General features: G+C 43.8%; 1 protein-coding gene across 2 annotated transcripts; it reads right to left on the reverse strand.

Annotated features, from left to right (window-relative positions):
- Positions 1-15,269: 15,269 nt before the first annotated feature.
- UHRF1 (ubiquitin like with PHD and ring finger domains 1) lies at positions 15,270-27,765 on the reverse strand. 2 transcript variants are annotated; one of them, XM_059831716.1, is made up of 16 exons: positions 27,613-27,765; positions 24,528-24,791; positions 23,622-23,794; positions 22,969-23,184; positions 21,984-22,090; positions 21,612-21,798; positions 20,762-20,885; positions 20,567-20,674; positions 19,668-19,772; positions 18,671-18,777; positions 17,707-17,869; positions 17,467-17,604; positions 16,971-17,078; positions 16,689-16,838; positions 16,263-16,361; positions 15,270-15,578 (listed from the first exon to the last, which is right to left on the reverse strand). In XM_059831716.1, the coding sequence occupies exons 1-16, from the start codon at positions 27,763-27,765 to the stop codon at positions 15,432-15,434; spliced, it is 2,349 nt and encodes a 782-aa protein (XP_059687699.1). In that variant the 3' UTR covers positions 15,270-15,431. The 2 variants fall into 2 exon arrangements, with proteins under 2 accessions (XP_059687699.1, XP_059687698.1); XM_059831715.1 differs by having other exon boundaries at positions 16,689-16,846; positions 16,967-17,078.
- Between the last annotated feature and the right edge of the window lie 186 nt (positions 27,766-27,951).

The following is a 27,951-nucleotide window of genomic DNA, read 5'->3' on the forward strand; positions in this document are numbered from 1 at the left end:
GCTATGTTTCAGGGTCAGCACTTTAAGATAAGAAACGTACTTGATCTATACCCACAAGAACAATTTACTACACAAATCTTTTGCAGAAATACAAAAAGAGGAAACAGCATCTCCCGTCCCCGAGACAAACCACAGGAGCTGATAAGCTCAGGGCATCCATCTGCCGGAGGTTTCCTCCAAACTACTGAAAAAAACGTTGTTCACCAGGAAAATATGGCTGACCCTAGTGAAGAGTCGGAAGAAAAAGAAAAGTGATTGTTGGAGAAGTGGGACGCAGGCAGAAACCATCCCCAAACTTCTATTCCAATGCAATCTCACTGAGAATACTTCTGCTATTTTTAAACTGGGTCTAGAAATGCCACAAAAGTTCAGCCGAGCGGGAAGCCCCAAGTCAGGCTCTGCAGCAGTGCTGCGCACCGGCGGATCGGGAGGATCTGGCTCAGGGAAAGGAACTTGAATTCTGTCCTGAGGAGGATCTGTGCCAGCACCATCTGCTCCAGGGATGCCTTCCCAGTATTTGCAGCTTTACCCACAACCAGGGAAAAAAAAAATAGTCAAAGACAGGTTTTATCCCATCTTTTCCTCAAGATCATCTCCAGCAATTCCAATTTTTATTCTATGAACTGGGAGCGAATAGTCAAAATACATGCTCCAACAAGGCGGGGCAGGGGGGCAATCACAAACTAATTCATGCAAAGCTTAATCGATTAATTGAAGGGTCTGCCTGCCTCAATACAAGTGATGTCACTCGGCACTCCGGAACTCCGGAACTGCAGAGAGAGCAAAGCACAACAGATTTTTTCCATGTTTAATCCCACCTCTTTATTCCAAGGAACATCTTAACACCTACCCTAGATAATGTTTGCTGCAATGTATGTTCATATAAATAAACGAATTAAACTACTACAAAAAAATAGCCACGGAGCTCACGGGAAGGGAGAATCAGTTCAAATCTTTCAATTAGAGACGCGTCCAAAGCCCCGACCTGTACATGCTTCCCCCCACCAGCCCCAAGGAGCTCGAAACACCCAAGCTACGGAGAAAGCTTTGGGAGAAAAGAATTTCTTTCTTAACTACTTTGCACATAGCAGCACTAATGTATTTTGGATAAATAGTGGCAGTATTTACTGTTACCTCCTTCCCAGCTCCCAGTACCATGGAGGAGAAGAGGCCAAGGCAGCAGGACAAGCCCAGGGCTGCGACAAGAGCCCAGCCGTGCTGCAGCTTCCTTATGGGATTTTCAGGAGACAGCCTCAATAAAACAGTGCTGTAATAAGCTCGTCAGCATCACCGAGGAAGATTTCACAGCGGAATCCAACTATTCTGCGAACACTGAAAGCATTTTTCATTCATGGCTCTGCCGTGCAGCGGGGTGGATGGTGACGATGTGAACAAACTCTTCTCTCTTTGCTACTAATAGTGAAGAGGATGATTTTGCAGAAAGAGTCTAAGCTGCCTATTAGTTCTTGAAAAGAAGTATTAAGGTATTTTTCTCAGCTGGGTGCATTCCGTTTCTTTGTAAGAGAGGGTAACAACCTGAAATATTATGAAAACCCTCTAATTTGCAACCACAGTAAGGAAACACTAAAACTTGTCTCCAGAGGCACGATCTCAGTGGACACAAAGAGCGGAGTTTTTAATTTCAATGACTTGAGACTTTTCCCTCTAAAATTGATGTGAACTAAGACACTTTTGTGACTGAAATCCTATACCTGTTGGTTGAAACCTTTGTACGGCAGAGGAAAAGCCCAAGAAACCCAGCCGAGATCAACGACTCGTGCTTGCTAAAGGGCTTCCAGGACAGGAATCCTTCCTCCAGGGAAAGGCACGGGACTTTCAAGTAGTCCCCCGCTGCTCCCCCACTACTGGTCTCAGAGCAGTGGATAATGCCAACTCATTCCCCTCTGCTTTTGAGTCAGGGGGTAACTGGTAGTGACTGTTAGTGGCAACGAACCTGCCTTTAGGCACCAGCGCTGGAGCTAAACACTGTGCCTACATCCAGGGCGCACGCCTGAGAACATAAAGCAAACCAGTCCTGCTGGTTTGCTATAAACCCTCCGTTATCCGTCTGGATTTGAACAGTAAAAACACAGCAGAATTTGCGACAGAAGACTCACTTTGTTTATACAGTAACACTAGAAGACCATCTTTAATCTTGCTAAACAAACTTAATATGCTCTCTGGGATTATCAGTTTCTTCGATAAACCAGAACGCGTGTACCTTCAGAGCCCTTTAAAGAAGGCACCAGGTCTAAAGGTAAACTTCTACCCAAGTGATGTATGCCCTGCTACCATATACATTACATTGTATACAACTGGCAAAACCACTTTTGAACAAATTTCTGTCTCTCCAAAGGTGCAGTTCTCCACCATCAGCCCCACAAAAACTCCTACGAGCTTTTTCCCAAAGGCCTTGAAGCCAGATAACCAAAATTCAAAAAGAGGAAGGAAAATGCCCTTTGGAACATATGTCTATAGCAAAAAAGAAGAAAGTAGGCGTTCAAAATCTGGTAGACAAAACCATTGCATGGAAGCCACAGGCAGCAAAAATAACTTTGTGAAAAGAGGATATGTAACATCCACAGCGACTCCACAAGATTTCACTTGGGTTGTGTTGGAAGGGGCTGAAAAGACACACGGAAACGTCCGCCCTGCAACCTGCTGCCAACTCGGAGCACAAAACACACACGTTAAAGCCTGCGTGCACTGGCGGTGGGCACACACGCTGGCACCAGTATCACACCCCGCTGAAGGAAAAAGAACCACAGCCATCAGAATTTCACAGAGTAAACAAAGCACTGGCCGCAGTTTGAAGCAAGAGGAAATTTCACAGCAGTACCAACTTGGATAGCTACTGAGCTCCCATCCACGGCCATTTGTTCTGCTCCTGTGCCAAATACGATGATTTGTGGTGCCACAGTGCAAAATGATCAGGGAGCCAACTCTGGTTACATGGCCGTGCCTTAAAAGAAGCGCGTGGCTGCAGAGGTAGGACTCTTACAGCAACAGAGCAAAGCCACCATCTCAAACCACAGCCTCAGCGTGCAACAGAGTTTCAAACATCTGAAACAGTTATAGGAAAAGTCTCAGTGCATTAAACTTTTCTAGAAGGCGCACTTATAACAAATTCTCCTCCTACAACATAGTCTCTCTTCCCCAAACAGAAGAGCTTGTTATCTCCTACTTACACTGGAGTTTGTACAGGCCTAAAAATGGATTGAGGGTTACTGGTGCTCTTCAGTCGAATTGCCCTTTTATTACAGAACACTGAACCTACTAACTCTTAATCTAATCGATGCAGACAACAAACACAACTGCACTTGTAACGCCAGTAAAACTGCTGTTAGCAGTTAAGAAAATTAAGTTCCACAGCTCATTACACTATGTAAGGACAGTGAATTATACACCCTTGCAGGAGACCATCTAAGGACAGCGCATGCCAAACCAAGGCAGGAAAGTGTAATAAGTCCCAGATGCTGAGGAGGAGAGAAAGAGGAGATATAATGAGAAGATCTAAACGAGGCACATCTAAATAGCTTAGATAATTGAAGACGTAAAGAAGATGTATCCAGCACAAAGCAGAAAAATCATTAATATATAACAAATTATTCATTTCAATGCTGAAAACATAGCAGCTCACTTTGGGGAAGAAATTCTGAGTGCATTCTACTCCTGAGTGAAGGAAGCTGCTATCAGGCAAATAATTTACTGTTTTAGTACTTCAGAAAGATAAAGAGGGATGCTGTATCTTAAGCAAGGTTTTTAAATCATAATAACAAAATCTTAAAACCTCCCTTGCCCTCCATTTTTCATTATAACTCTCTGGATGTGTCAGAGCACAAACCCTGGCAGCACTGGGTTACACAATGGGAGACTGAGTACCAAAGGTAACAACTTCTATAATCTTGTTTCAACACCCAAATTGTTCAACCTTCTGTCTTCTTGCCTTACCTGGCAATTTCCCCTGAAAACTCACGTCTATTGACACAAACACATCTACTAAACCTCCCCTGCCCTTTCAATAATAACTAGAAAAAGAGAAATTCGACTCATCCTAGGATTCCTCATCCTAGGGCAGGCTGGACAGCGTACTAAGAATTCCTCATTACCTGGCCATGGTTGCCACCAGCCAACACGACGTGCCTTACTTCACCGCCATTGAGAAGCGAGCTACTGCGCTTTTACCACTGTGCACTCCCTGGAAACTCTCGTAGAATGTTCAACTGCTAGGAAGCAGTTGGAACTGCTAGGAAGGTCATCGCTTACCTCACAGTGCCCTGTCTCTGCAGCCGCACCCACCGCTCCACTTTCAAGTGAGACGGCGCTGGTAGGACATCCTTGTTTTCCCCACAGGCATGGGCAAAACGTTAACACAACTACTTCTGTCAGTGCTTGGAAAACTGAAAAACTGAACAAAGGACTTAAACTTGGTCATTTATCTCACTGTCCTCAATTAAACAGTCAATCAGGTTGGGTTTATGCCCATTCTCAGGGAGATGAGGCCAAGTCGGCACTGGCGGAGTGTGGGAGAAGGCAGAGCAGCCACCCTCGCCTGCAGTAACGCACGCTGTTCTCAGCAAAAACCATGCTGTCCAGAGTCAATCGGACAGCCAAGCAGCAGCACAAGAAACCAGGATTCACAGCCTCGTTGCAAGTTTTTAGCTCCCTCTGCTCTTTGCCAGAAGGGCTCTGAGAAATGCGTACGGAGGAACCTCTGCCTTAGGAACCACATCCCCCGGCTCGGACCTGCAACGGGCCTTGGGCTGCCGGCTCCCTTCAGGATTGAAAAATAGGAAAGCTCATGGCCTGTGAATTTTGCCAAATCTACTTCAAGTCCCTGGCAAACATGAAATGAAAGCAAGTTTACTTTAGGGGGGGGGGGGGGGGGAACCTGATCCTCAACTGAAAATACTGTAGTCACAAAATGAAACAAATAACAAAATACAGATTTCAAGTGTGCCTGAATTAACTTCTTGTTCTGACTCCCTTAGCATTTCTGAGGCATCTCACATACAATATGGTTAAGAGCCCTGTTTGTGAAAAAATTCTTCAAATTTATTTTTAACTCATTATTTGACTACAAAGTACTGAGCGCAAATATTAATGGAAACCTCATGTGTTTATTTGAAATGGCATTTTTTTGATGAATTAGACTGGAACTTAGAGGGCAGATTCCTCTATTTCCACCTACTTCCTTTCTCAGTAAGCCAACTAATTATACTCAAATTTACATCTAGATTCTCATGGATCAGGCACTATCAAAAGTTACCTAGTAGAACAAAAACCAAACTTTTGCAAAACATCAAGACTATATAAAGCAGGCAATTATATATCGCTAATTTTAGAAAAGAGTTATGTGTTGCAAGCATAGCTGCAACGACTTTCCTTTCTTCCCCTTTATTCCCGAGAATCAGATTACAGCATTTAGAAATTTACACTCTCGTCGTCTAAGTTTGCTATTCGTTGTGATGTTGCTCAGCCCAGTTTTAAATGACTGTAAGATTACAGCAAGACTTTAGAACTACCACCTTTTCCGAAAAATTAGTTATATATTCAATTCATTACATTTTTAACCTCCAAATTGCTTTGAGCTTTGTAGATCCTTCATAAGGTCTAAGTAAATATAACAGAAGAGTTGAGAAAGAGGATCAGAGAGACACCATTCCCATACAGGCACGGTGAGTTCCCACCAGCTGAGCAGATGAAGATCTACAGTGCTTGGGCTCTGACAAATTAGAGTATCTTCCATTAAATTTTACACTCCACAAGGCTTCTCCAGAATTCCAGATTCTCCTGTACTTGACATCAAGCAGCATATGTAGCTCATTAAAGTAAAATACAATTTTCCCTCAAAACATCCTCTTAGCTATCTAAGTGTACAGTTACTCATACTTTTCTTCAAACTGCAGCAAAATTAGTCACAAACAGCATTTAAAAGCAGAAAAAGTGTTTAGATTTAAGAGCAATAAAATTGTAAGAAATTAAAACTGTTCATTATAGCCCGAAGCAAGGTAGTCAACAGCCTTCTGTAACGTTTATTTCTGACTAAATTCAGACTCAGGACCCAGCTGTCTCCCCGCTCAAATTCAGAGTTTTACTGAATATGCAAGACAAACTCATACTAAAAACACCGATCAGCATACCACTAATGAGACAGAATCTATAACCAGGTATCTTATGAACTTTAGTTTACTGCACAACACAACAGTTACCTTTGCTGTCTTTTATTATCTCCACTATATTTACTGCAAGGCTATAGAAGTATAAAAAAAAGGGCATTTAATCTGGACTGGTTCCTCTCAGCAGCTCTGCTGTGGCTGTGGCTCTTTGACGCCAGGTACACAAAACTACTTTGGGTTCACTTTGCTAGAATATGAAGAACAGCATTTAGGAGCTCCGCATTTCAAACTGCAAGACCACAGCGAAAGGAGAAACCTCCTGCCCAGGCCAGTTGAGGGGGAAAAAAAAAAGTATCCCTTTTTTATGTATTCCTGTTCGGTCTGAACAAGAATTCAAAGTGTCAAACCATGACACCGGAATCCAAGGCAGCAGTGTTGCAAACCTTAAAATACTGTAAAGTAACCCATAGTCTATTATTCTTATCATAAGCGCATGCATTTTAGAAAACTTCATTACTGCACCGCTTTGTACAAAAAGGTAATTCCTATATCAGATTAATACCTTAATGAGGACTAATTCCCAACAGTCTTCCTTCAGCAAACCTGCCAGAACTACAAGCCTGCAGCGACGTTCCCAGTAACTTGCTCAACTTCTCTAGGTTGCTTCAGTACAACAGAATTCCAACAAACGTGATCGTTGCAAGGGCTCTTGACTCTTTTGCCAACGCAGAATCAAAATCCTGGTTGCATTTTTTGCACAAGGTGCTTTAGGTCCTGCCTAGAGTGGGTGTGACACACTGACCCAGATTCCAGGCTTAAGAGCAGCTGCATTGCCAGAAAATTATCTACTTGGGAAGAGACGGAGCAAGAGGCAAAGCCAGCAAGGGAAAGGACAGGACCAAGGAGCGTAATGTAGCTTGTACGGCTCCCGAAGCGCACTTTAGCGGGAATACCTGTCCTCGGCTGCACCTATAAATTACTTAAACTCCTCGTCTTCACAGAGAGAAGCGGGGGGAACCCCGCAGCCTTGTCATGCACGTCATATCTCATGTCATAGCTGTCTCACACTTCTTAACCAAAATCACAACTGAAAGGAGAGAAGATTTAAAACCTAAGGAAAAGCAAAACCTGGGAGGAAACCAAGCTAGTTTCACATCAGCTTCAAGGTAACATTAGGCGAGTTTAATCTCTCCCAGCTCAGTTTTATCCAGTTCTTCTCTCGGGAAGCTACAGCTCCAAACCCTAACACATATATCAGGGCCAAAGCTGCGCTGCTTGTTTTGCCAGCACAGAACCGAGAACAAATATGGCAAATTTCATATAAACTTCTTATCTACAACAAAAAAACCCCACAAAGGCTCACCGAAACCCTCCCCACTACTCTGAACACGTATCGGAAATTGTAAAGGAATATCATAACACCTCAGGAAATCATCTTAACGCACCACCAACTTCCAACATTGTCTTCTTAGGCCATATTCAAATACAGTATTTTTATCAAATAAGTTTAGGAAACAAAAGAACAATCCCATATTTTCCAAGAAATTGGGAATTGTGGCTTGGTCACGAGCCTTCTGAAACAGCAAAGAAAAAAAAAATAATTAAGTTGTAGGTCATTTTTGCCACAACTGAGGCACAGACAAAGTGAAGGATCTTATGCTACACAAAAATATTACAACAGAATACAAATGAGCTCTCCCGTGTGAGCAGCCATCCAGTAAGAACAGAATTGAGGAACTGCTTAATTTATAAAAGAGAATAATTTACTCCATGAAACTATAAATGAAAATAAGTACTTTAATTAAGCCATTGTAATAAATGACTACATCCATGAGTTGTGACAAGACAGAACATATTTGGTCCAAAACAAAGATAAAAAAAAAAATCTTACTAAGCAATGATCAGTTTACTGAAAATGGAAAAACGCCCTTCTCATCCCACAACGATTTTATACCGAGAACGATAACACAACATTAATATCACTAAACCTCTTACAATGACAAGATTTCTGGCAATATTTTGCAGTACTCAAGGTGGACAAACCACCTTTTGATTCTTAAATAGATGACAACTAATTACTTCAAACAGCGCCTTGCACAGCCACAGAGAATCCTGATGGCATCCGAATATATTAAGCAAATCCCTCACTTGCAGTGACAGATTTAGCTGTCATCCATCTTTGATATTAACAGATGCTATATTGCAAGTAATGCTGCGTATAGCACACGCAGACAACGGACGGACAGACAGGAACAGGCGTTGCAAATCCTTTTCAACAGCACACGGTGAAACGTTAAAAAGTGAGTCAGAGAGGGTGGAAAATTCACCGGTCCGCAGCTCTTCTATATTGCCTGGAATTAATTAAAAGGAAATAAACTTTCTAATTCTTATGACTGCAAAGAGATTTTCCTAACGTGTTAACTGATGCCTGGTTGTCTCAGCCTGCAGCAAGACAGCGCTGTTATTTCTACTTACATGTGAACTTCCCTATTGATCGAAACGAGGTGTAAACTTTGAAGGCTAATTACAGCTACCTGAATGCCAACGCATTGTTTAGTATTACAGCTGGACATCCTAAAAGAAAATAAGAATACATAACTCTTGACAAACGTACAAGAAAACCCCATATAGCTAACACGCTTATCCAGCACATCTGGACAAACTGGTTTTCCCAACTCATACAAAATTTCTTGAGACCTCTTATATGGAAATAGCTCAAAGTTTTCAGAAGTTGCCTATATTTTTGATAATTTAAAAGGCCTAGTGCTTGCAGATCTGTAAAACAACCACTCCACGTTATCTGTTAAATGACAGGAGTTGATGGTATCGCTAGAAATAGTTCTCACTTCATTCTGCTCCAACAGTTCAGTTTAACAGGCCGGTAAGCACGTTTGAGTACCGTATTTGCCTCAGACCAATAACCAGCATTATCTAGAGGAAATAGGTGGGATTCTCCCTGAAAGCTTCTCATCAAAAGCTGATGAAACCTCTTACATATGCAAGGTCTTACTTACAAAGGCCCATATTCACCCTAAAGTCAAACTTCGAATGTCAGACCTTTGTTCTTTTGCCCATGTGTTCTAACTTACTGAGAAAACCAACTGCTAATACATAAGACCATATATAACCGATCCAGTGGGACCAGAAGAAGTGAATTATTTCTTTTCAAGGAACAAAAAAAAAAGAGAAAGAATAATACAATGCTGAGCATTGGACAGCACTTTCCTGTCAAAAGATGTTTCAGTGAGTGTCTTATACGTGAACATTAGCTCTGGAACAAGGAATCAAGTATATCCACCTACATATACTTTGCATAGGAGTAACTCCTACCACTAATGAGAAAGAAACAGCCGTCGACTCCTTTTGGCACTGGAGGAGTCAGTCTACCTGCCTCAACTTCTTTCACTTATTACAGGGGAACCTAAGAATTAGGAACTTACTGTCAAAAAGCAATTACCCCTACATACTCCAACAGTTATTTTATGTAATTGCTGAAACGTAACTGTAATTGTTAAATTCTAGTCTTAAGATTTCTAGTGATTACCCGAATTTTAACAAAACAGGAGAAAGAAACAGAACAAAGGAAAAGTTCATAAGAAAGAAGTGACTTACTGCACGTGAAAACGGAAAACAAAAAGCGCTATTAGGTTTCTGATGAACAGAGTTCCATAAAATCGACTCCTTTTGGTTAAAGGAAACTTAACTTTGCAAGGGTCAAGGTTGATATAACACGATAATGTATTTACACTGCCCCAGCACAAAGACAACCGAGTCATACGCCAAAACTCCAGCGTTCTAGACCTTAACAGCTACACAAAACCGGTTTGTGAACAGCACCCACTCTCTACAGCAGATTTTATTAGAAAGTATAAAAGTTAAAGAACATGTATAAAACTAAACCTAATCTGTGACTTTAACCGTTTAAAACAAAGGGGTCCAAACCAGGCTTTCTGCAATGTACCTAGCTCCTACGCAGCGATACGTACCATCTCCAAGAACAAGGATCAAAGCCCGCTTTAAAGGAAAGCCAAGTCCCACCTTGAGATGAAGGTTTCCTGAATAGTTTCCCCTTCCACCACGTACTACCTCGCAAAAGAGCCTAATACATCTTCTATTTATTCCTTTACAAAACAGGGCAAACTGAGCAACTAAAACCCAGGGCAAGTCACCAAAGCGTGACCAGACAAACAATTTCTGCAGACCACAACTCTTTCAGAGCCGGTCATCTCACTTCTTCAGCCTGCAACGTTTGTGCTTGGCAAGGGGCGAGAGCCAGGACCCTGCCTGCGCCCGGGGGGCTGCTATTCACCTCCGGCTTGCGACGGGAAAAACGCAACGGGAAAAAAGCTAGTTTGGGCCCTAGACTTTTGACAGGCTCTGGAGAAGGGGAAAAAAAATTAGAGAAGAGGGAATAAAAACCCGCCGGTGTCATGTTCGTGCCACCGGGCTCCCTCCCGGCCGGGCCTGCCGCGCACCGCCCCGAGGTTTAACAGGGGCACGGACCTATCGGCGGCTTTCAGTCGCCGACAGCTCACTTCGCCCCGCGGAACCCCTGCGGTAAATCGCCGACCAGCCCATGTATTCGCCATCGTCCGCAGGAACCCCCCATCGCGGGGAACAACCGCCCTCCAACGCACCCGCCGCCGCGACGGCGTCCGCTGCCGTTACCCCGGGGGGGGGGGATATAAGGGACTACCCGGGGCCTCCCCCCGCCCTCCACACCAAAAATCCTGCGTTAAGCACCGCGCTCAGACGCGGAGCCTTCCGCGGACAGCGGGCCGGGGCCCGAGGCACCGGGGGAGGGTGCACGGCGGGGGGACACGGTGGGGTGTCGACACGGGGGCGGTGGGGGGGCTCCTACCGCGCCGCCCCGAGACAAAGCGGGCGGCGGGGCCCGGAGGAGCGGGCTGCGACGGGCCCGTCCCGTCCCCCGGCCGCACAGGCCGGTCCCCCCCGGGGCCGGGGCCCGGCGGCGGCCGAGGGCCGGGCCGCGAGGAGGAGGGCCGGCCGGCGGAGGGAGGCGCGGCGGGCCGCCGTCCGGAAGCGAGAGGCAAAGCCGGGGCCCGTCACTGAGGAGAGGCGGTGGGGAAGGGGCTCGGGCCGGGGAAGCGAGGGGGAAGGCCGGCGGGACGGAGCCCAGCGCGCCGGTGGGCGGGCAGCGCCGAGCTGCGGGGGGCTCCGGCGCCGCGGTCCCCGGGGGTGGAGCCGCAGGCGGCGGCAGGGCCCCGCAGGGAAGGAGGGAGAGGGAGCGAGCGAGGGGCAGGCGCCGGCCGGCCCTGTACCTGAGCCCACGGGCGGTCTCCCTCGGCGGCGGCGGCGGCCCCGGGCTGCCCGTCAGCGGAGCGCCGAGCGGCCCGGCGCGGGGGGCAGAGCGGAAGGGGGGCGGTGAGGAGAGCTCAGCACCCCGCGGCCAGCACCTGCCGCCCGCCTCCTCGCCCCGCTCGTTGGCTGTGGCCGGCACCACCTTCGCCGCGATTGGGCGCGTCGCCGAAGAGAGGCGGCGGTTCCTGCCCATGGCGGAGCCGGTCAACGAACAACAAGGCGAGTGCATCTGTTGATTGGCGGATTGCCCTGGGTAACGGCCCGCCCATCAATAGGCGGAGCAAACGGTCGCTCTCACGTCGCTCAGGCGCTTTCCGCCAATAGGACACGGCCGTTGGGAGACGGCAGCTCGCCCTCAGCTGCTATTGGGGGAGAGAGGGGTAAGGCGGGCTTCGATAGGCGGCGCGGGGTGCCCGTCACCGCCCCACGGCTCTGCGCTCCGGCGGGGGCGCGGGGCGGTGAGTACGTGAGGAGCCGCACAGCAGCGCGCGGGGGGGGGCTGCGGCCGCCCTGCGCCAATGGGGCGGGGAGGGACCGCCCCCCCCCCCCCCCCCCCCGCGGCCTGTGGCGGCCTCATGGCGGGCAGGGGGCAGCGCGGGGCCCGGCGAGGCCGGGGGGGGCCTGGCCCTAACCTTCCCCCGCTCCCCCGGCCCGTCCCCTCCCCGCCAGGGCCGGCGCCCAGGCCTCGGGGCCATGGCGGCGCACGCTGAGGGGGTTTACCCTGAGGTAGACCCCCACAGAGGCCCGAGCTGCACCTTGCCCTCAGGGCGGCTGCGGTCGCTCTGGCCCCAAGGAGGGCCCGGAGCGGGGGTAGCACAACGGTGTTAAAGATGGCACACATGACGGTTCCCAGAGAGTCACATCGCCATCACGCAGGGCAGAGCTCGGAGACCAGCCCCGCATCTCCCCTTCTGCCTGACACCATCAGCCCCGAGGGGAGGAGCAGCCCCAGAGGGACCTGAGGAAGCACAGCACCTGGTGAGTGAGAGGAAGAGGAGGAGAGGAGAGCACTCTGCTCTCACCAGAACAGGGCAGTAATTATAGGCTCCCCCTCTCTCATGACTCCAGTAGCTAGAGCTTTGAAAAAAAAAATAATACACAAGTTAACCATCACCTACTTACAGTGCACTGAATCCACCTCTCCCCACCAGCTCATTCTTTAAATGCAGCGAGATTTACCCACACTTCATTCCCATTTCCCCCACAGAAGATACAGCAGTACCATGCTATTTTGGACAGCTGGTGGGCACCTTTCTCCTGCTCAAGGACCTGACCCACAGCTGCAGCTTCCCCCACTCCTACAGAGATGCTGCAGGCCCTGGTGAGTACCTGTACCTGCACCTCCAGCTCCCGCCGCCTCTACAGATAACTCTTTTCCAACTGGCTGCAATTACAGGACCATGGAAGCCTGCCAGGATGAAGAACTATCAGGGGCATTTTTTAATTTGTGCTCAATTAAACTGTGCAGGCCATAGATTCTGTACACTTGCTGGGAAGTGAGATGGGAATTCCCAAAATAGAAGAAAGATCCTTGCTTTTTTTTTTTTGCAACATTGTTATTCTTGCTTCCCAATTCCTTATCTGCAAAATACTTATTTTACTAAATCACATATTGGATATTTACTCCAGAATTTCACAACACAAATGTATACAAGTATGTACAGGAAATGAAGCATCATCCTACTAACAATCTCTACCATAAAAACACACAATCCCCCCACATCCAAAGCCACACACCACCTCACTTTATAGCACAGTAGTTCTCCTGGTAGAGCTTTATGTTGAGATCTTCAAGGCCCAAATTATAAAGTGTCTAATTTGCAGAGAAATTCTAATTCATGCTAAATAAACACTAACGCTCAGAACAGTATGCTGAAACCTATGTAGGAAAATAAAGTCTGTTTTCCAAATTCCAAATAACAACAAAACCAATATACTAGAAGTCATTGCAATAGGTTTTCAATTTAAATACACACACACTTCCTCAATCTTACCCACTCACCCCAAATTCTCATCACAATATAGAATAATGAGTGGAAGGACATTTTCAATGACATTTAACTACCTGCAATTGAAAAAGTGTTTAATGTGAACACTAACCTTAAAATAAACTTAAAGAGGGCAGATTGTGCAACTGCTGCTTAATTTCACAGCTTTTGTTTTCAACATCTTAAATGCCTGTATGTTTTCTTCACTTACTTCATCTGCATTTGCTTATGAAAAGCTCAGTCTTTTAATTTATTTCTCTGGTTTGGTAAGTTGATGGAGATGCTCACACTACTTGCTATAAACACCTCCAATACGATGCATGACATGGCAGTCTAACAATTCTGGTCTTATTCATTAAATGTGCAGCTGATAGATTTCCACAGTACTAAAATCCAACTAACAGAAGTTATGCCCCAAAAGAGAGAGATTTTGGGAATCTTTGGGTTTTTTAGTTGAACATAGCATATGCCTTTCACTAGTGCCTAGAAGCAAATATTTTGAAGACAAGAATATTAAATTAGTATTTTCCCAATTTCTTTGTAGTGAAAAATCATCATAAAAATAATAAACCTTAGAAAATAAAAAGCTTAGCATAATGGAATGTAAGCGCAAATTCCTGCACAAGCACTTAGGTCTGGAAACCTGCCTCAGATAAAAAGAATTAAAGGAAAACAGTCACTTTCATCTGAAAAGATATTTATTTTGAGAACTTCAACTTGCACATTGTACAAAAAATTGACAAATTCAGCAAAAACCCTATAAAACGTGTTTTTTTTCCCTAACATATTAACATTATAATTTTAAAAAGGGTAAGAGTTAAGAAAACGAAAAATAGGCACATTTGTTCCAGTCTGTCTGCAGTGAAGTGTGATTAAAAACATCCCTGTCTTGTTGAGGTATTAAACTGCAAACTTTGGTAATGTTAGAAAAAGACAACCCATTCACAAAAGTAAGCCTTCTCTGTCATGTACAAGAAACAAAATATTTCATAAAAAAGTCAGAATTGGTTATTCTCCATTTCCAGGTAGAAATGCAGCAAAACAAAGAAAAAAAGTCATGTTACCATAATACACCTAGCATTAGGAGGAAACCTGAAAGGTTGCAAATCCACGCTAATCATATACAGCTACAGTGTTGTATTTTACCCAAAGAATGAAATCCGGTTGGCAAGTTCAAACAATTCAGTGCTTATGAAAAAAATATATATATGGTGATTCAGAGCCCAGTCTTCCAGAAAAGGACAAAAGGCACTTAAAGAATGGCTTTAGTATATTCCACAATGGCATTTCTGGATAGAGGACAGCACCTGGCTGAACAAATAGTTCCCTAATAAGAAAGAAGTCCAACTGAGGTAGTACTTCATATTGCTCCAACTACTTGGCTATCTGCAAGCAGCTTTTTTTTTTTTTTTTGATACACAAAATTAGCAGGAAATGGCTTTTGATAGGTTTGTCAAATGTATAAAAAACCAGTTCTTAAAAAAAAGCAAATACCCACTTGTGGTAAAAAGATCATAAGCCAGGAACCATCTTGTACAAATTGAGCATCAAAATGCTGCCAAGGTGATGCGTAAGTCTACCTTTATGGCCAAATCCCCAAACATTGAAGATTGTTCTAGCAACCAAGCCATTTTTTGGAATTAAAAAAAAAATTTTAAAAAAAAAGAGGGGGCACAGGGGGCACTCTGAGAACTTTCACAATCATTAGCAGCCTTACCGGAAGCACTTTGTAAGTCCATTAAAAAAAAAATAATTCTGTGCTGATGAATGGCAGTTTTGAGGGGAGGAAAAAAAAAAATGCAGAGTTCAACATTTAGAACAAAAACAAAACCCACGAACATACAAAAGGATATTCCTTGAAGTTTATAGTTTTTTTAAAAACAAGGAAGACTTTAAACTTTTTTAGGGGTCTGGGAGAACACAGACTACTTTTTTTAAATTAAGCCCATTGAAAACCCATTAATAAGTTTGAACAAAAGAAAATTAGAAGTGCTTTACAGAATCACCGTCCATTGCCATATCCAGGAAAGAGCTGAGTTAGAACGCTCTGCAGTGTTTCATTCACTTGCATGGTATAATTTTTGCCAAGATCGTAGCGGCAGGCTGGACAACTGTACACATCAGCTTTGAAGGATCTATCCAAACAATCCTGGTGAAAGGCAAGAAAATAATTGGTTAAGAAACAGCCATGCGCAGTTTAGCTTATTCTACAAAGCCCCCAATGGAAAGGAGATTCCTTTTACATCCTAGTTCACCCAGGTATTGGCAAGAGCTGAGAAAGGCCGAGAGCAATGCGAGGCTGCCAGCTGGAGAAGAAACTTCCTTCGTTACGTGCAATAGCACGTGCCCTTCAGCAGAGCACATAAGTCATGGACACGGTATTTAGGTGTATGATAGAGATACTTCATTCAGTTACATTCCTAAAGATCAAGAATTCCCCCACAGCTATGAAAGATTGTTGGAGCTTCTGCAAAAGCAATTCACATCATCCTTCAAAAACCAAAGCAAAACCCCATACATTCTGTAACAGTCAAATCCATCAGAGCCACCTAGCAGTATCACTGAGCCCGCAGAGAAGCTCTCATCATCTTTTAAAAGAATGGGATAGTAGCAATACAGCAGTGGAACTTTCTTTAAAGCACAGACTTTTCTACACCAAAAAGCTTTAATCAAATCGTAAAGTTTTCACATATAAACCTGACTCATGCTAAAAGATTAACTACTGGCAAAAAACCCAAACCAAGCCTCCCACCTCTCTCTCACCACCAAACAAGCCAGCGGAAGGCTCCTTGGCTCCACAGAACTCGACACAAGAGTTCTATCTATCACTCACCTTGCACACGTTGTGTTGGCATACAGTTGTGACTGGTCGAAACACCACCTCCTGACAGCAAATACACAAGAAGGCCTCTTCAACTTTATTTAGAAATTTCTATAAAGAGAACATTTGAATCAACTTACTGCTACTACCCTCCAAAAAAAACAGACACCACATTAAATGCAAAGCATTACTTTGGTTATAGAAAGGTTTTCTACAAAGCTCAACAAGGAAAAAAATAGTTACATTGAACAGGTTCTTATCCTTCTTACTGACCTCAAATACAGTACTTTAAAGTTATGCTGTGGATGTCTACACTACAAAAAACACTCTAGGTCTGAAGCTGTTTCTTTAATGCAGGCAAGAGGTTTGTGTCTAGGGATAGTACAATAGTTAGTTGTTACTTTATTACTGGGAGGGGGCAAAAAAAGCATGATATACCGGTCCATCTTTGAGAGCTTCTAGTACTTCATTCCACAGTTTTTCATTGGCTTCATCACTTTTTATAAGAGATTTTTGCTGAGATGTCAGCTTGTATGGCTCAACTTTAGTTTTCTTTGGAGTCCCTGTAGGAGAGGTAATGAGTTTTTCCTCCCCACCTGAAAGAAAAGACAACAACTTTTTAAACAAACAAACAAAAAGCAACCAGAAAAGAGTAACTAGGTAAAACACACAAAAGCCTACAAGGCTTTCTATATCCACTTGCCTACTCCACAAACCTGCTGATTTCCTTTTCCTCTTTCCTTTCCCCGGGGTATCAAACTCATCATCTCCATTATTTTCTTTTTCTTTATCTTTGTTTGCAACAGCTTCCAAATACCCTTCAGGATACTACAGGAAAATACAAAACAGAAAGCATCCAATGCAAACAGGCCAGTTCGTAGACTTACAGACTACTACAGGTGGGATGAACGACCTCTGGAGAACTGCTCCAGGGATTCTCTATGGTAAGCAATAGATCCCCGCTCTTGCAAAGCACTTAATTCAGACTATAGAAATTCTGTACCAGAAAGCGAGTTTTGTCCATTTAGCCTCCTGATGTAAAAAGAAAAGAAACAACCCACGAGACTGAAAGCACTTGTGTCCCCCTCAGCCTAAGGGGGGGCTGTCTTCATTCTTATGGAAGGATCATCCTCAGTAAGAAGGTATAACAGAAAAATTCCTGCTATCCATCAAGTTCATTGTCCAGGGGAACCCTGATGATGTTCCAAAAGCATACCTGCATTGTCAGGCCAAGTTTTTTCATCCTGTCCTTTCCTTCTTTCGTCCAAGGAGCAGGCTCTTCATCATCCCTCCTAAGTAAGTAACGCCACACTAAAAATCCAGATTTCCCTGTCTCAGGCCAGTATTTCACAACCTAAAAAAGTCAGATGCAAGTCCGTCACACACTATAAAAAACCTTTGGCCATAACCAGATTATCTTTCCCTAATTCAGTAGGCGAATTCAAATCCTTCTTACCTTATATATTCCATCATATCTGTTCCCTTCTACGGGAGCATATTTGCTATGTTTGCCTCCTTTTACATTCCTCACCACTCGGACCGGCTTCCCAGCTTTCCAGTCCTTGGCTTCAGCTCCATTTTTGTCGTTGATGGGGGCACTGCAGTTCAGAGCCAGAGCTCTGCAAGAGAAAGTCCAATCAACTCCATGTATTTACCAGGCAGAACTCTTCAGAATCAGAGGAAGGACAAAGCAAAGCAACGCTTGCAGGTAAACCAGCTACTAAGAAGTAATAAATTTAAACTATGCTATTTTACTCAGAGCAACGCATTAGTACGGTTGAGTACAATACTAAGAGTAGCAGTGTACTGGCATTGTGCTGAACCACAGCAATGGCTACCAAGAAACAGGAAGCTACTGCCTCTTTGCAGATACAGAAGGAGCCTCTTCTGAGGAAAAAGGACATAGCCAAGTTTTTGTTTGTCTTAAATGGTAACACTTTCAGGTATCTTGTATAACACTAAGAACTCTGGGAGACAAGAATTAAGCCTCCTGACTAGGGACCACATTTTAAATACACTGATTATTCATTACATTACCCTAATGTAATTGCATGGACCACCTCCTCCACTGAAGTCCACGCTTATTTGTAACAGTAACCATTCAGAATTACAAACGATCTGGTCTCCCAAGGTGACCAGTGGCTGCAAAGGTCTTCAGGAGAGAGTATTACTGATTTACTACTCTGTTCCTTAAGTTTCAGTCCATATTAAATATGAGATTAATACCATTTACAATTCTGTTTCATTCTAAGAAACATTTCCATCGTGCAGCTGGTCTGCAGCCTACAACACGGGCGAAACCCGATTTTGACAGTTCTTCCACGTAGCCAGTTTCTTTTGATACAAAGAGGACAAACAATTTTTCAGGTTGATAGATTGCGAGCTACTAAGGTTAGGAATGGAGCACGAATGTTGCTGACCTGTTCATATTGGTGAGTTTTTGATCACAAGACTGTTCGGCTGTGCGTTTGTTTCCAGAAAGATCACGCCCTCCGCTCCCTGTATATGTGAAGGAATTTCCATGATCCTGAAACGTACATGGATGGTTTCGACACATTCACAAAAATAATTCAATAAAAGCAGAAGAGTCTTTTAATCAAGTAGCTTTAGTACGGTATTCTGAAAAAAAGAAGAGATGCTTCCTCCATTTAAGCTCCCGGATTCAGTTAGTCTATGGTCCTCTCTTATAATGCCAAGAGAGAAGAGTCAGGGTGACAACTGTTGCCCTGTCACACACCTTAAGAGTGTGGAGAGCTCTGCCAAGAGAGCGGCGCGCCACACGCACAGGATCTGCTTGGAAGTGCAGGGACATGTTCCAGATAAGGATAATGTAACTCGTGCCTCAGTACTTGTGCTGCTACACGACCTGGCAGTCAGAATTAAGACTCAGAATGGCTACTGAGATTCGTGGCTGTCTGTTTTACTTGAGTTCTAACACGCCTTCGGGGTAATGGGGTACAGGCTGGTAATGCACCGGTGATCTGCAAGAAGAATGAGCAGTAGAGCCTGGTACGGCCTTGTAAGGGTTAGGTTTGGCTAGCAGAACCAAACAGTATATTCAGAAGCAAGACTTCTGTCCCTAGTTCTGTTCTGAATGCTCTCCTGACACAGGAAGATCTGGCAGCATATACCGTGAGACTCTGTTCAAACTGTGGATGCAAAGGAGACCCTAAAAGGGCAGCTAAGGGCTCTTGGATTAAAAGCTGACATACGGATATTAATTTAGATGATCCTGTTTCTCAGGTCAGCACATATTACTGGATCGTAGTCTTCCTTTGCCTAGTTTTCTTCTGAAGAACGTAAGTATCAAGATGGGGAAATGTCTGATACAGAGTGTAAAAAGTAATTAAGGCCAAGTTTTTGTTTTAACTACAAGGTAGATTGGTTCTTAGGCATAAATAATCAAGATTCACTTACTATGTCATCTTCATAGCCTCCTGCCAGAACCAAGGAATAGGCACCATCGTTACTTCTGCCATGTATACCTGCTACATGGGGTCTGTGAACACCGGATTCGCTCACCTGGGGGAAAAAAGTTTGCTAGGCAACTGCTGTCACCAGGCTACAGACAATATAACTATCCATTGGTCTTGGAACTAAATTAACTAATAGTACTATTTCAGATTTGTTTTGCATATATTACAGGGTAAAATTGTGTTCTCACCACTATCTTCTAAAAAGCTCCAGGTAAAGGAAAGAAAAAGAAAAGCACTTTTAAAAAATAAGCCATTGAATATTTTAGTAAATTGAACATATTTTTTATGATGTCAATTTAGAAATGTGGATCTTTCTCACCAAGACTGCTTATTGAAAAGCTCCAGGAATTTTAGAATAATGCAGGTATTAAAGTTAAATGCTTGTATAAGGGGATTGGTTTTGAAAGACTTGCAATAGCAACCTTCATCTAATACTTGAAAAAAAGATCTGGATAGTTCAGGGCTTTTACTTCTCCAACTTTCTACCAGGATGAGAAAACCTTCTGTTTAATATATCTAGGTACCTGACAAAGACCCTTACCAGCAGAACAAGTGGGAGATACTACACATCTCCAGGACAAACTACTGGAAACAAATATGTTTGGTTTCGGGTTTTTGAGTCACCAAAAAAGCACTAAAGAAAAAAAAACACTTAAAATGCCTGGACAATGCAGCATTAGTTATGGAACACTTGATCCAGACAAAGCCAGAATTCTTTCCTTTCTGCATTTAGACATCCAGTTACATACACTCCAAGATTAACTGTTTCAGGTTTCTTGTAAGAGCTGGATCATTCCCATTTTTCCCTACAGCGGCTCAGGCCAGGATTCAGTTTCATACCTGAACTCTGAACTTCCACATGGTACCAACTGGAATCCCCGGAATTGGTCCATAGTGGTTTGAGGGGACAATGGTACATTCCTTTGTGCGACCAACACACGCCATGCCCTGTTTCAAAGAGCAAGACCGATCAGCCAAGAATTACAAGGAACTAACACACACTATTCTTCAAAATAAAACTGCTTTTGAACTGACCTTGCCCCAGTCTCTCCGCGAGGATGAATTAGCAGATGCCATCTTTTGTTTCTTTTTACTTTCTTTTAATTTCTCTCCTGCTAAAACCACCTCACTTGCATCATTTCGACATTCAGGGCAATACCTAAAGTCACCAGTCAATGACAATTAGCTAGTAGCAAAGCCTTAAATTAAAAAGATCATTTCCTCAAAACATACTGAGTTATGTTACAATTTCCCCATGTGAAACTAGATGGGACACTGCAACAAGACTCCATACTAGAATTAGACCTGTATTAGCTACTGTCCTTGCACAATCTTCTAAGCCATTGCAGATGTGTCAGGAAATCAGCTGTATCATAAAATCATTGTATAAAATGCTGAAACAGGACACAAGGAATAAAACAGTGTATTCCACTACCTAGATGTATATAGATAGATGTATTTCACTATCTATATCTATCTATCACCATATATATTTCATATATAAAACAGTATGTATCACCAACCTAATATGGTGATGGGGCCTGTGGACTACCTGTGACCGATAAAAACGATTACACAGGTTAAAGCTCCTGGCATCAGGTTTGCATTTGGTTTATAAGTAGCTGCACTTCTCTTTGAATAAGCATATAGATCCCAAAACTAGGAAGAGAAGTTTGAAAGACACTGTTTTAAAACATACTCTCACTAAACTGGCGCTCAAGAAAAGCTCTAAAGTCCTATAAAAAACCCAAAACACACACAAACATCTCTTCACCTCGGACAGTCACAATACGGCCACCTAAGGGCGGCACGAAGCCCTAGACATCACTTTTTGCTCTTAATTAGATGGTAATTGCAGTACCACACATGCATACTTAGAACTTACCAATCCTCATCATCTGGTATACTACTAAGGGGAGGGCTGAGGCAGTAGATGTGGAAAGCCATATCACACTCATCACACATTAGCTGTTTATCTGGATCTTGTTTACCTCCACAGATATGGCAAGCACAAATTCTGCAGGTCTTGTTCGGGTTGTCCTTACAAGCTTTACACACAGGTCCATTTTGTCCTGTTAGCGAAAAGAAACCACAGCCTACTTCAGACTCCAGAAAGTGCCAAGATACGCTGGAAATGGTCAAAGGAGTCACAACTACAAGCATCTTGGAACTCTTAGACCTTTGATCCTCACAAAGCCAATTAGCAGAATATCACAAGGTAAGACTGAGACATGCAAGAACTATGCAACAGACTCACGTTTTAATGGACTGGCACTAATTGGACAAGCACTGCCTGGTTCTTCAATTTTATAAATTTCATCCACTAATGTAATCCTGCAGTCATTCAAGGAATCACCAGCATCCCTATAAGGAGAAGTTGATAAAAGTCAAAAAGGTCAGACTTTGAAAGTATCACACAGCATGAATTCACAGCTGTGCATGTACATCAGTAATGCAGATTGGTCTGGTACTAGTCCTGTATCGCAAGAAACCTGTTATAACATCACATCGTCTGGGACAGTGGCACGACATCACCCTGAATCAAATAATTTTCATGCAATTAAAGTGTACTCCTCTTGTCTCAATGAGAATCCAGGCACTTGTAGCATTCAATTTATCGTTAGTAACTGTTCTCCCTCTTTGAGACTAACTCTTCTCATATTTTATAGTTAAAAAGCCAAAATCACTGTGGTGAGAGGAAAAAGGGCAACTTTTCTGGCAACTCTGTGAAACTTATCTGAAACTTTAAAAAAATATATATACACTTTTTTTTCCTGAAGTTGAGAGTCCCTTATATGTAGGCTTAGTTTTCTCCTTCAGGAGAGAACTGGAGTAATTTTTCATCAACTTTATAAAGTGAGGGTTCAGTCTACATTATCATATCTAGCACAAAATACCACACTGAAGTTTTGTTAAAGCCATTATGGATAGTGAACAGAGTAAACAATTCTTCGCCTCTTAGTGAATACGGGGCTTCGCATCCTCCCAGCATTATGCGAATCCACAGATCAGCATGCCCTGCAATTCCTTAAAGTGTCCACTTTCTCCAGTGGAAGTTCATCAGAAGTGCAGCACGACAAAGTCAATCGCCCAAAAAGGACAGCCCACCTTCTCCTCTCTCCGCAGCACCTCTGTTGCACCACTTTTGTTGCATTGTTTTTTTCAGCAGAGTCACTTAGACCTCATGAAAGCTTAAGCAGAGTTGGGGAATTCAAGTTATTCCACATTATGAATTTGCTTACCCAAGTAAGATCTTCGCATTTATCTCCTTGATCATTTTCGTTTCCCTTTTTTGCAGTATCTCTGCATCGTACCAAAAACCTCTCTCTTTTGGTTCATCGGGGTTATAGTTGACCATCACCACCTGTCCTACTTCTAACTGGTGCCACTTCAAAATAGTCCGCGCACGAGCCCGTACATCATTCGAACTCAATTCTACAACTCCATTCTCTGGATAACTTGAAGTAGAAGGGAGGCACAGAGAAGAAGAAAAAAAATATCAGATTCAACATCACAAGTTGTTACAAGTGATAGGTTCTTAAATCGACCTGTCTGGACAAAAATCTATGTCACGCAATGTACGAGAATACCATCAGGAATAAAATCCCCTTCTCCCACAGTCGCAGCCAGAATCGGGCAGTCTAACTTTGCTACTATTGTATCCCATTTAAAACTTATATAACAGCATTTCATATTTCTAAAAAACATGATTCCAGCCCACTGGTATTCCAGTTAGAATTCCAACTGGAAGACAAACTTTACAGTTAACAGGGCTCACTAGTGTAATTACTGTGTCAGCCCAGTTCTGGTTTTCCTTGTGGATCTCTACAATAAAATTTCCCAACAACATCACGATCCAAATTACTTCATTAGCCAAGAAGGTAACAAAACTCACTCTTCATATTTCACGTGATATATTACATCTTCTTCAGGAATGGCTGTCGGCTGATCAGGATCTGTGCAACTTTCAGCTGATTCATTTGTAGGTTTTTTTCTGGTTACATTTACAACCTGGGCTTCAAACCATGCTCCCATGTTCATATCTCGAGCATCAACCAAGTCATTGATCTACACAAAGCAAAGCATACAGCTCACCAAAATGGAAATTAGCGCTTAATTTGCAAATCCAAGTCTACTTGGAGATTTAACCATCTCAAGAACTTCACCATTATCAAGATATTTAACAGATCATCTTAAAAATTGATTCCCTTTGCTTTCCTGATCCCGTGGTGCACCCCGACAGTCTTTCCAGCTTGAACCTCTAACCATTCTACACCGTCATGTGTACAAACAGCTTTGTTATCTAGTACAAACCATTATTAGTTAGTCTATAACACTTTCAGAACTGCTTTGTTCATAGTCTGGCAAAGACATCACTAGATCTGTAATAAAATCCATTGGAAAGGACAAGTAAAACGATTCTGAACAACTGGTTGAGATTTTCTTTTGTTCGTTCAAGAAAGTTTCAGCTTTGACAAATGCAGTGACTCCAAGCAAAACTACTGGGAAAATTTTTAAAATCAAAACAGGCACTCTGAATGCCTTTTTTTTTTTAATCAATTAATGCACTGTAGTTTTAGTTGAAAGGGTAGAATGAAAAATAAATTACTTTGACCCACAACATGTTGCATTTAATTGGTTTGTGGGTTGGCTGGTATTTTTTTGCTTGTTGTTGGAGGGTTTGAGAAAAAAATACCCAGACAATTGGGGCATGCAAGATTTTCAGAAATTCTCAACTACAGAGAAACAATGCCCCTCCCAAAGTGCAGTTTTAAGCAATCTTTGTTTTTTAATGACTCACCTTATAGAGGCCAAATCCCGGGTCAGGCCAGTCCGGCTGTGCCGCTGTGCTCGGCTGTCCCTCCAGTTCCATGGCACCTTCTCCATTGTGAGAGCTTTTGTCAGATTCGCTTTGGCCTGAGCCACAGCCAGAGTCTGTGTCGGAGAGTTCAGAATCCTTTTCCTTACTAACAGCAGGAAGCACTGCTGGGCTTTGTCTGACCAGGAGTTGAACAATATCATTCAGTCCAACGCTGTAATCGAAAAGGGAGTGACCATCTTCCATCTACAGGGAAAGCATCGAAATAATCTGGTCGCTTCATTCAACGGAGGTTTGCCAATTCAAAACCACCCATCATGCTGTAATCGTCTCTATGCGCCAAGAAATACCACATCGCTTGAAAACCATTAACAATCAAGGAACTTGGCAGTTCTTCCGCACCACAGTTACTTATAGTTTGTTATTCTTACTATTTAAAATGTTCTTTTTTCAACGGACTCTACGAGCTAGAAGAACAAGACTTCCATGCTGCGGTAGACTTGCTCCCCAGATTAAGCCACAGCATTCTAGGCGATCTGAAAAGGTTTGCAGTACATTCCCTAGAAATATCAATTCTGGGAAGAAGGACTTAACAGAACTACAGATCCCCTACGTTCCTATCAGGATTTAAAGATAATTCCACATTAGCCGCAAACTCAAAAAGTCTTTCTTCCTTAATTCAGACATATCCCGTAACATGAACATTAAGACAAACTGGTCTTTCTATTGTAATTGTGTATGTTCCATCGCTCTGTTAAACGTGGCATAAGTAGAAGCCAAAGAGTTAATCACCTACTTTTCTCCGGGCAAGCACACAATTTTTCCATTGACAGTAAAATCAAAAACGATTCAATTCAACTTGAAACTACCCAATCACTTTTTAGCATAGCCAGGCATGTCCTAATTTCACATCCTCTCTAATTTTAAGAGTTTATTTTGCAAGTCTGGCATCGTATGTAGTCAAATCAAGATCCTACCCCTGCAAAAAGTAAGAGAAGTACAGAGGACCAAATAGGTCTCTCAATTACCTTTCAAGAACTCTGAGGAGCACTACCATTTTAGAGTTAAAATGTAGTACTCGAGACCACAGTGCAGTCAGAAGTTTAGACAAGCTTCACCACATATTTAAGGTCTGACTAAGAAATTATACAGGAAATGATCGTCCCCTTCCAGCCCAAACCAGCAGAAAAAGCAATCCCCAGAGCTTTGTTCTCTATCAGGGGGAAACAGAGCAAAACCACAAAAATTTACACTTCACAGGAATGACTATGATAATTCGATTCTGATTTATGGCATAAAATGGCTATGGAACAATCCCTGGAAATCTGACTGTACAGGAAGTGATCTGGACTTTTTCTGGTTTAGAGATGAAAACTCATCCAGATACCCAAGACCAAGCTAGAGACGGGTTGTTTCTTCTTAACAAAGAGACGATATCGCGAATACAGCATCATTATCAACAGCAGTTATCACCACGGCACCCAAGTGACAGCAGGTGCAGACAGCAACGGGAGAGCGGAGAACACGAACAGGACGTGGAACCACAGGGGTTCAGAGGACAGTCTGAAAGAAGTGCCAGCATCTGGAGAGGGACCTCTAACGAAGGAGGCAGGTTTTTTAATGGAGTGTTTTCCTAACATCCTTTTAAAATTTTAACTAGTAAGAATTTGAACATTTCTAATGATTCAAAAAGCCAGACAAAGCACAAGTGAGCGCAGCAGGGGAACGGTGACTAAGAGGGGTTAGATCACGCTGGATAAACGCTTCTGTCTAAAACCACGCCTAAGAAAGAGGAATTATCTTTGCAAGGCAAGCGCATCCTTACTGAAAAAAAGTTACCACTTCTACCAAAAACCTGTTTAACCTTAGTTATCTGCACAGACTTCAGTCTACACATGGCTGACAGTTGGCACGTACCCTGGACCAGTCCTCCCTTATCACTTTATCTACAACCACAAAGGGATAATTACTGCACCAACACCACAAACGAGGTGACGCTAACCCTTCAGAGATGCTGCTAGCCCTTCTGAGATGCTACGTACACCTACAAGCCTCTTTTTTTACTACTACTGGTACCCAAGCTTGTTAGATTAAAGCTAGTCCAGGTGTATTTCCATACCCTACAGTCACACCTGCTAATTCCAATGTACAGCTAGCTCTGGTCATCCCAAAATGGAGGGAAAGGTGGAAAAAAGCCACTAGAAGTTATTTAACGCCACCCATCTCGCAGTATTCCAACTGCAGTCTAAAGCACCCCGCTATTTCTGAAATTAATTTCTTTGCACAGCCAACCCCTGGTTCAGAAGTTTCTTTAGCGTGAAGGTTTAGCCGTGCAGGACTATGCAGGGTATGGAAAAAGTATTTGAAAAGAGTTTCAGTTGTCTGTAATACTAATTTAGATATATTATTAATTCAGGTGGAAGAAAATAGCTGTCGTACCACTGCGATAGTAAACATACTGTCGAGAAGATAACGTACCGCTGAGCCGCTCGAGATTTTACGGGGTGTTCTGTACCTAGTGGGATTTTGGTGTAAGAGCAGATCTTAAAGATCACGAGCTGCTATATCCCAATTCCCGAAGAAAAATGGGAAACGGGATCTTGATGGCTTTCGAGCGGTAAAACCCGCAAGGCTTGAAAACTTTTAAGCGCCAGACCACCATAATATCTGTATTTTCAGAGATTTCGCGTCAAGACAGAAAAGCAACAAGACTAGGGGGAAAATAATAAGGAAAAAACACTGAAAAGCTTTACAACTAAAATAATTTTAAAAAAAAAAAAAAAAAAAGCCCACTATCTTGCTGACTCCTCTCCTTGCAGACCCGGGCAGCGCGGAAAGGAGCCCGGAGTCACTAGATGGCAGCAGAACATCCCACTTTTAGGCAATTTAAAAAAAAAAGTAATTAAAATCTCCCTCCCCAGCTGGCGGGGGACAGGCCGGGGGGGGCGGCGGCGGGCGGGGGGGGGCCCGCAGCCGCCTCAGCGGCTGCGGGCCCCCCCCGCCCGCCGCCGCCCCCCTTCTGCTGAGGCGCTGGGGCTGTCAAACCCCCCCCCCGCCGCGTCGGTACCTGCTTGCCGCGGTAAAAGAGCCGTTGCCGGTGAGGCTCGATACCGAAAACCTCGTGTATGCGTAGCCGCAGCCCCTCCACCTTGGTGAGTTTGGAGAGCGAATCCACGCGGTGGGTCTCCTTCCCGTCCATGGTGCGCACCTGGATCCACATGGCGCCGGTCCTGTTCACAGCGGGAGAGAGCGAAGGGTGTTAAACGGCGGTAACCGCGGAGTCCGGCCCGCCGGGCACCGTATCAATGAGACCGCTCAACCTACCGCGCCGCCCCGGCCCCGCCGCCCGGCCCGCCAGCCAGCCGGCCGGCCCGCCCTCTCCTCTACCCCCCCCGCGCTATTGGGC

This window comes from Gavia stellata, chromosome 32 (assembly GCF_030936135.1).
Source record: "Gavia stellata isolate bGavSte3 chromosome 32, bGavSte3.hap2, whole genome shotgun sequence".
In the NCBI taxonomy this organism is placed as follows: Eukaryota; Metazoa; Chordata; class Aves; order Gaviiformes; family Gaviidae; genus Gavia; species Gavia stellata.

Excerpts from the sequence above, each read along its gene's own strand:
- UHRF1 (XM_059831715.1), bottom strand. The coding sequence starts at position 27,765 with ATGTGGATCCAGGTGCGCACCATGGACGGGAAGGAGACCCACCGCGTG. Across the intron at positions 19,773-20,566 it reads TGTGGAAGTTCAGAGTTCAG|GTGAGCGAATCCGGTGTTCA; the intron begins GTATGAAACTGA and ends TTTTTCCCCCAG. Across the intron at positions 17,870-18,670 it reads AAACTCACCAATATGAACAG|AGCTCTGGCTCTGAACTGCA; the intron begins GTCAGCAACATT and ends TTTCTCTTGCAG.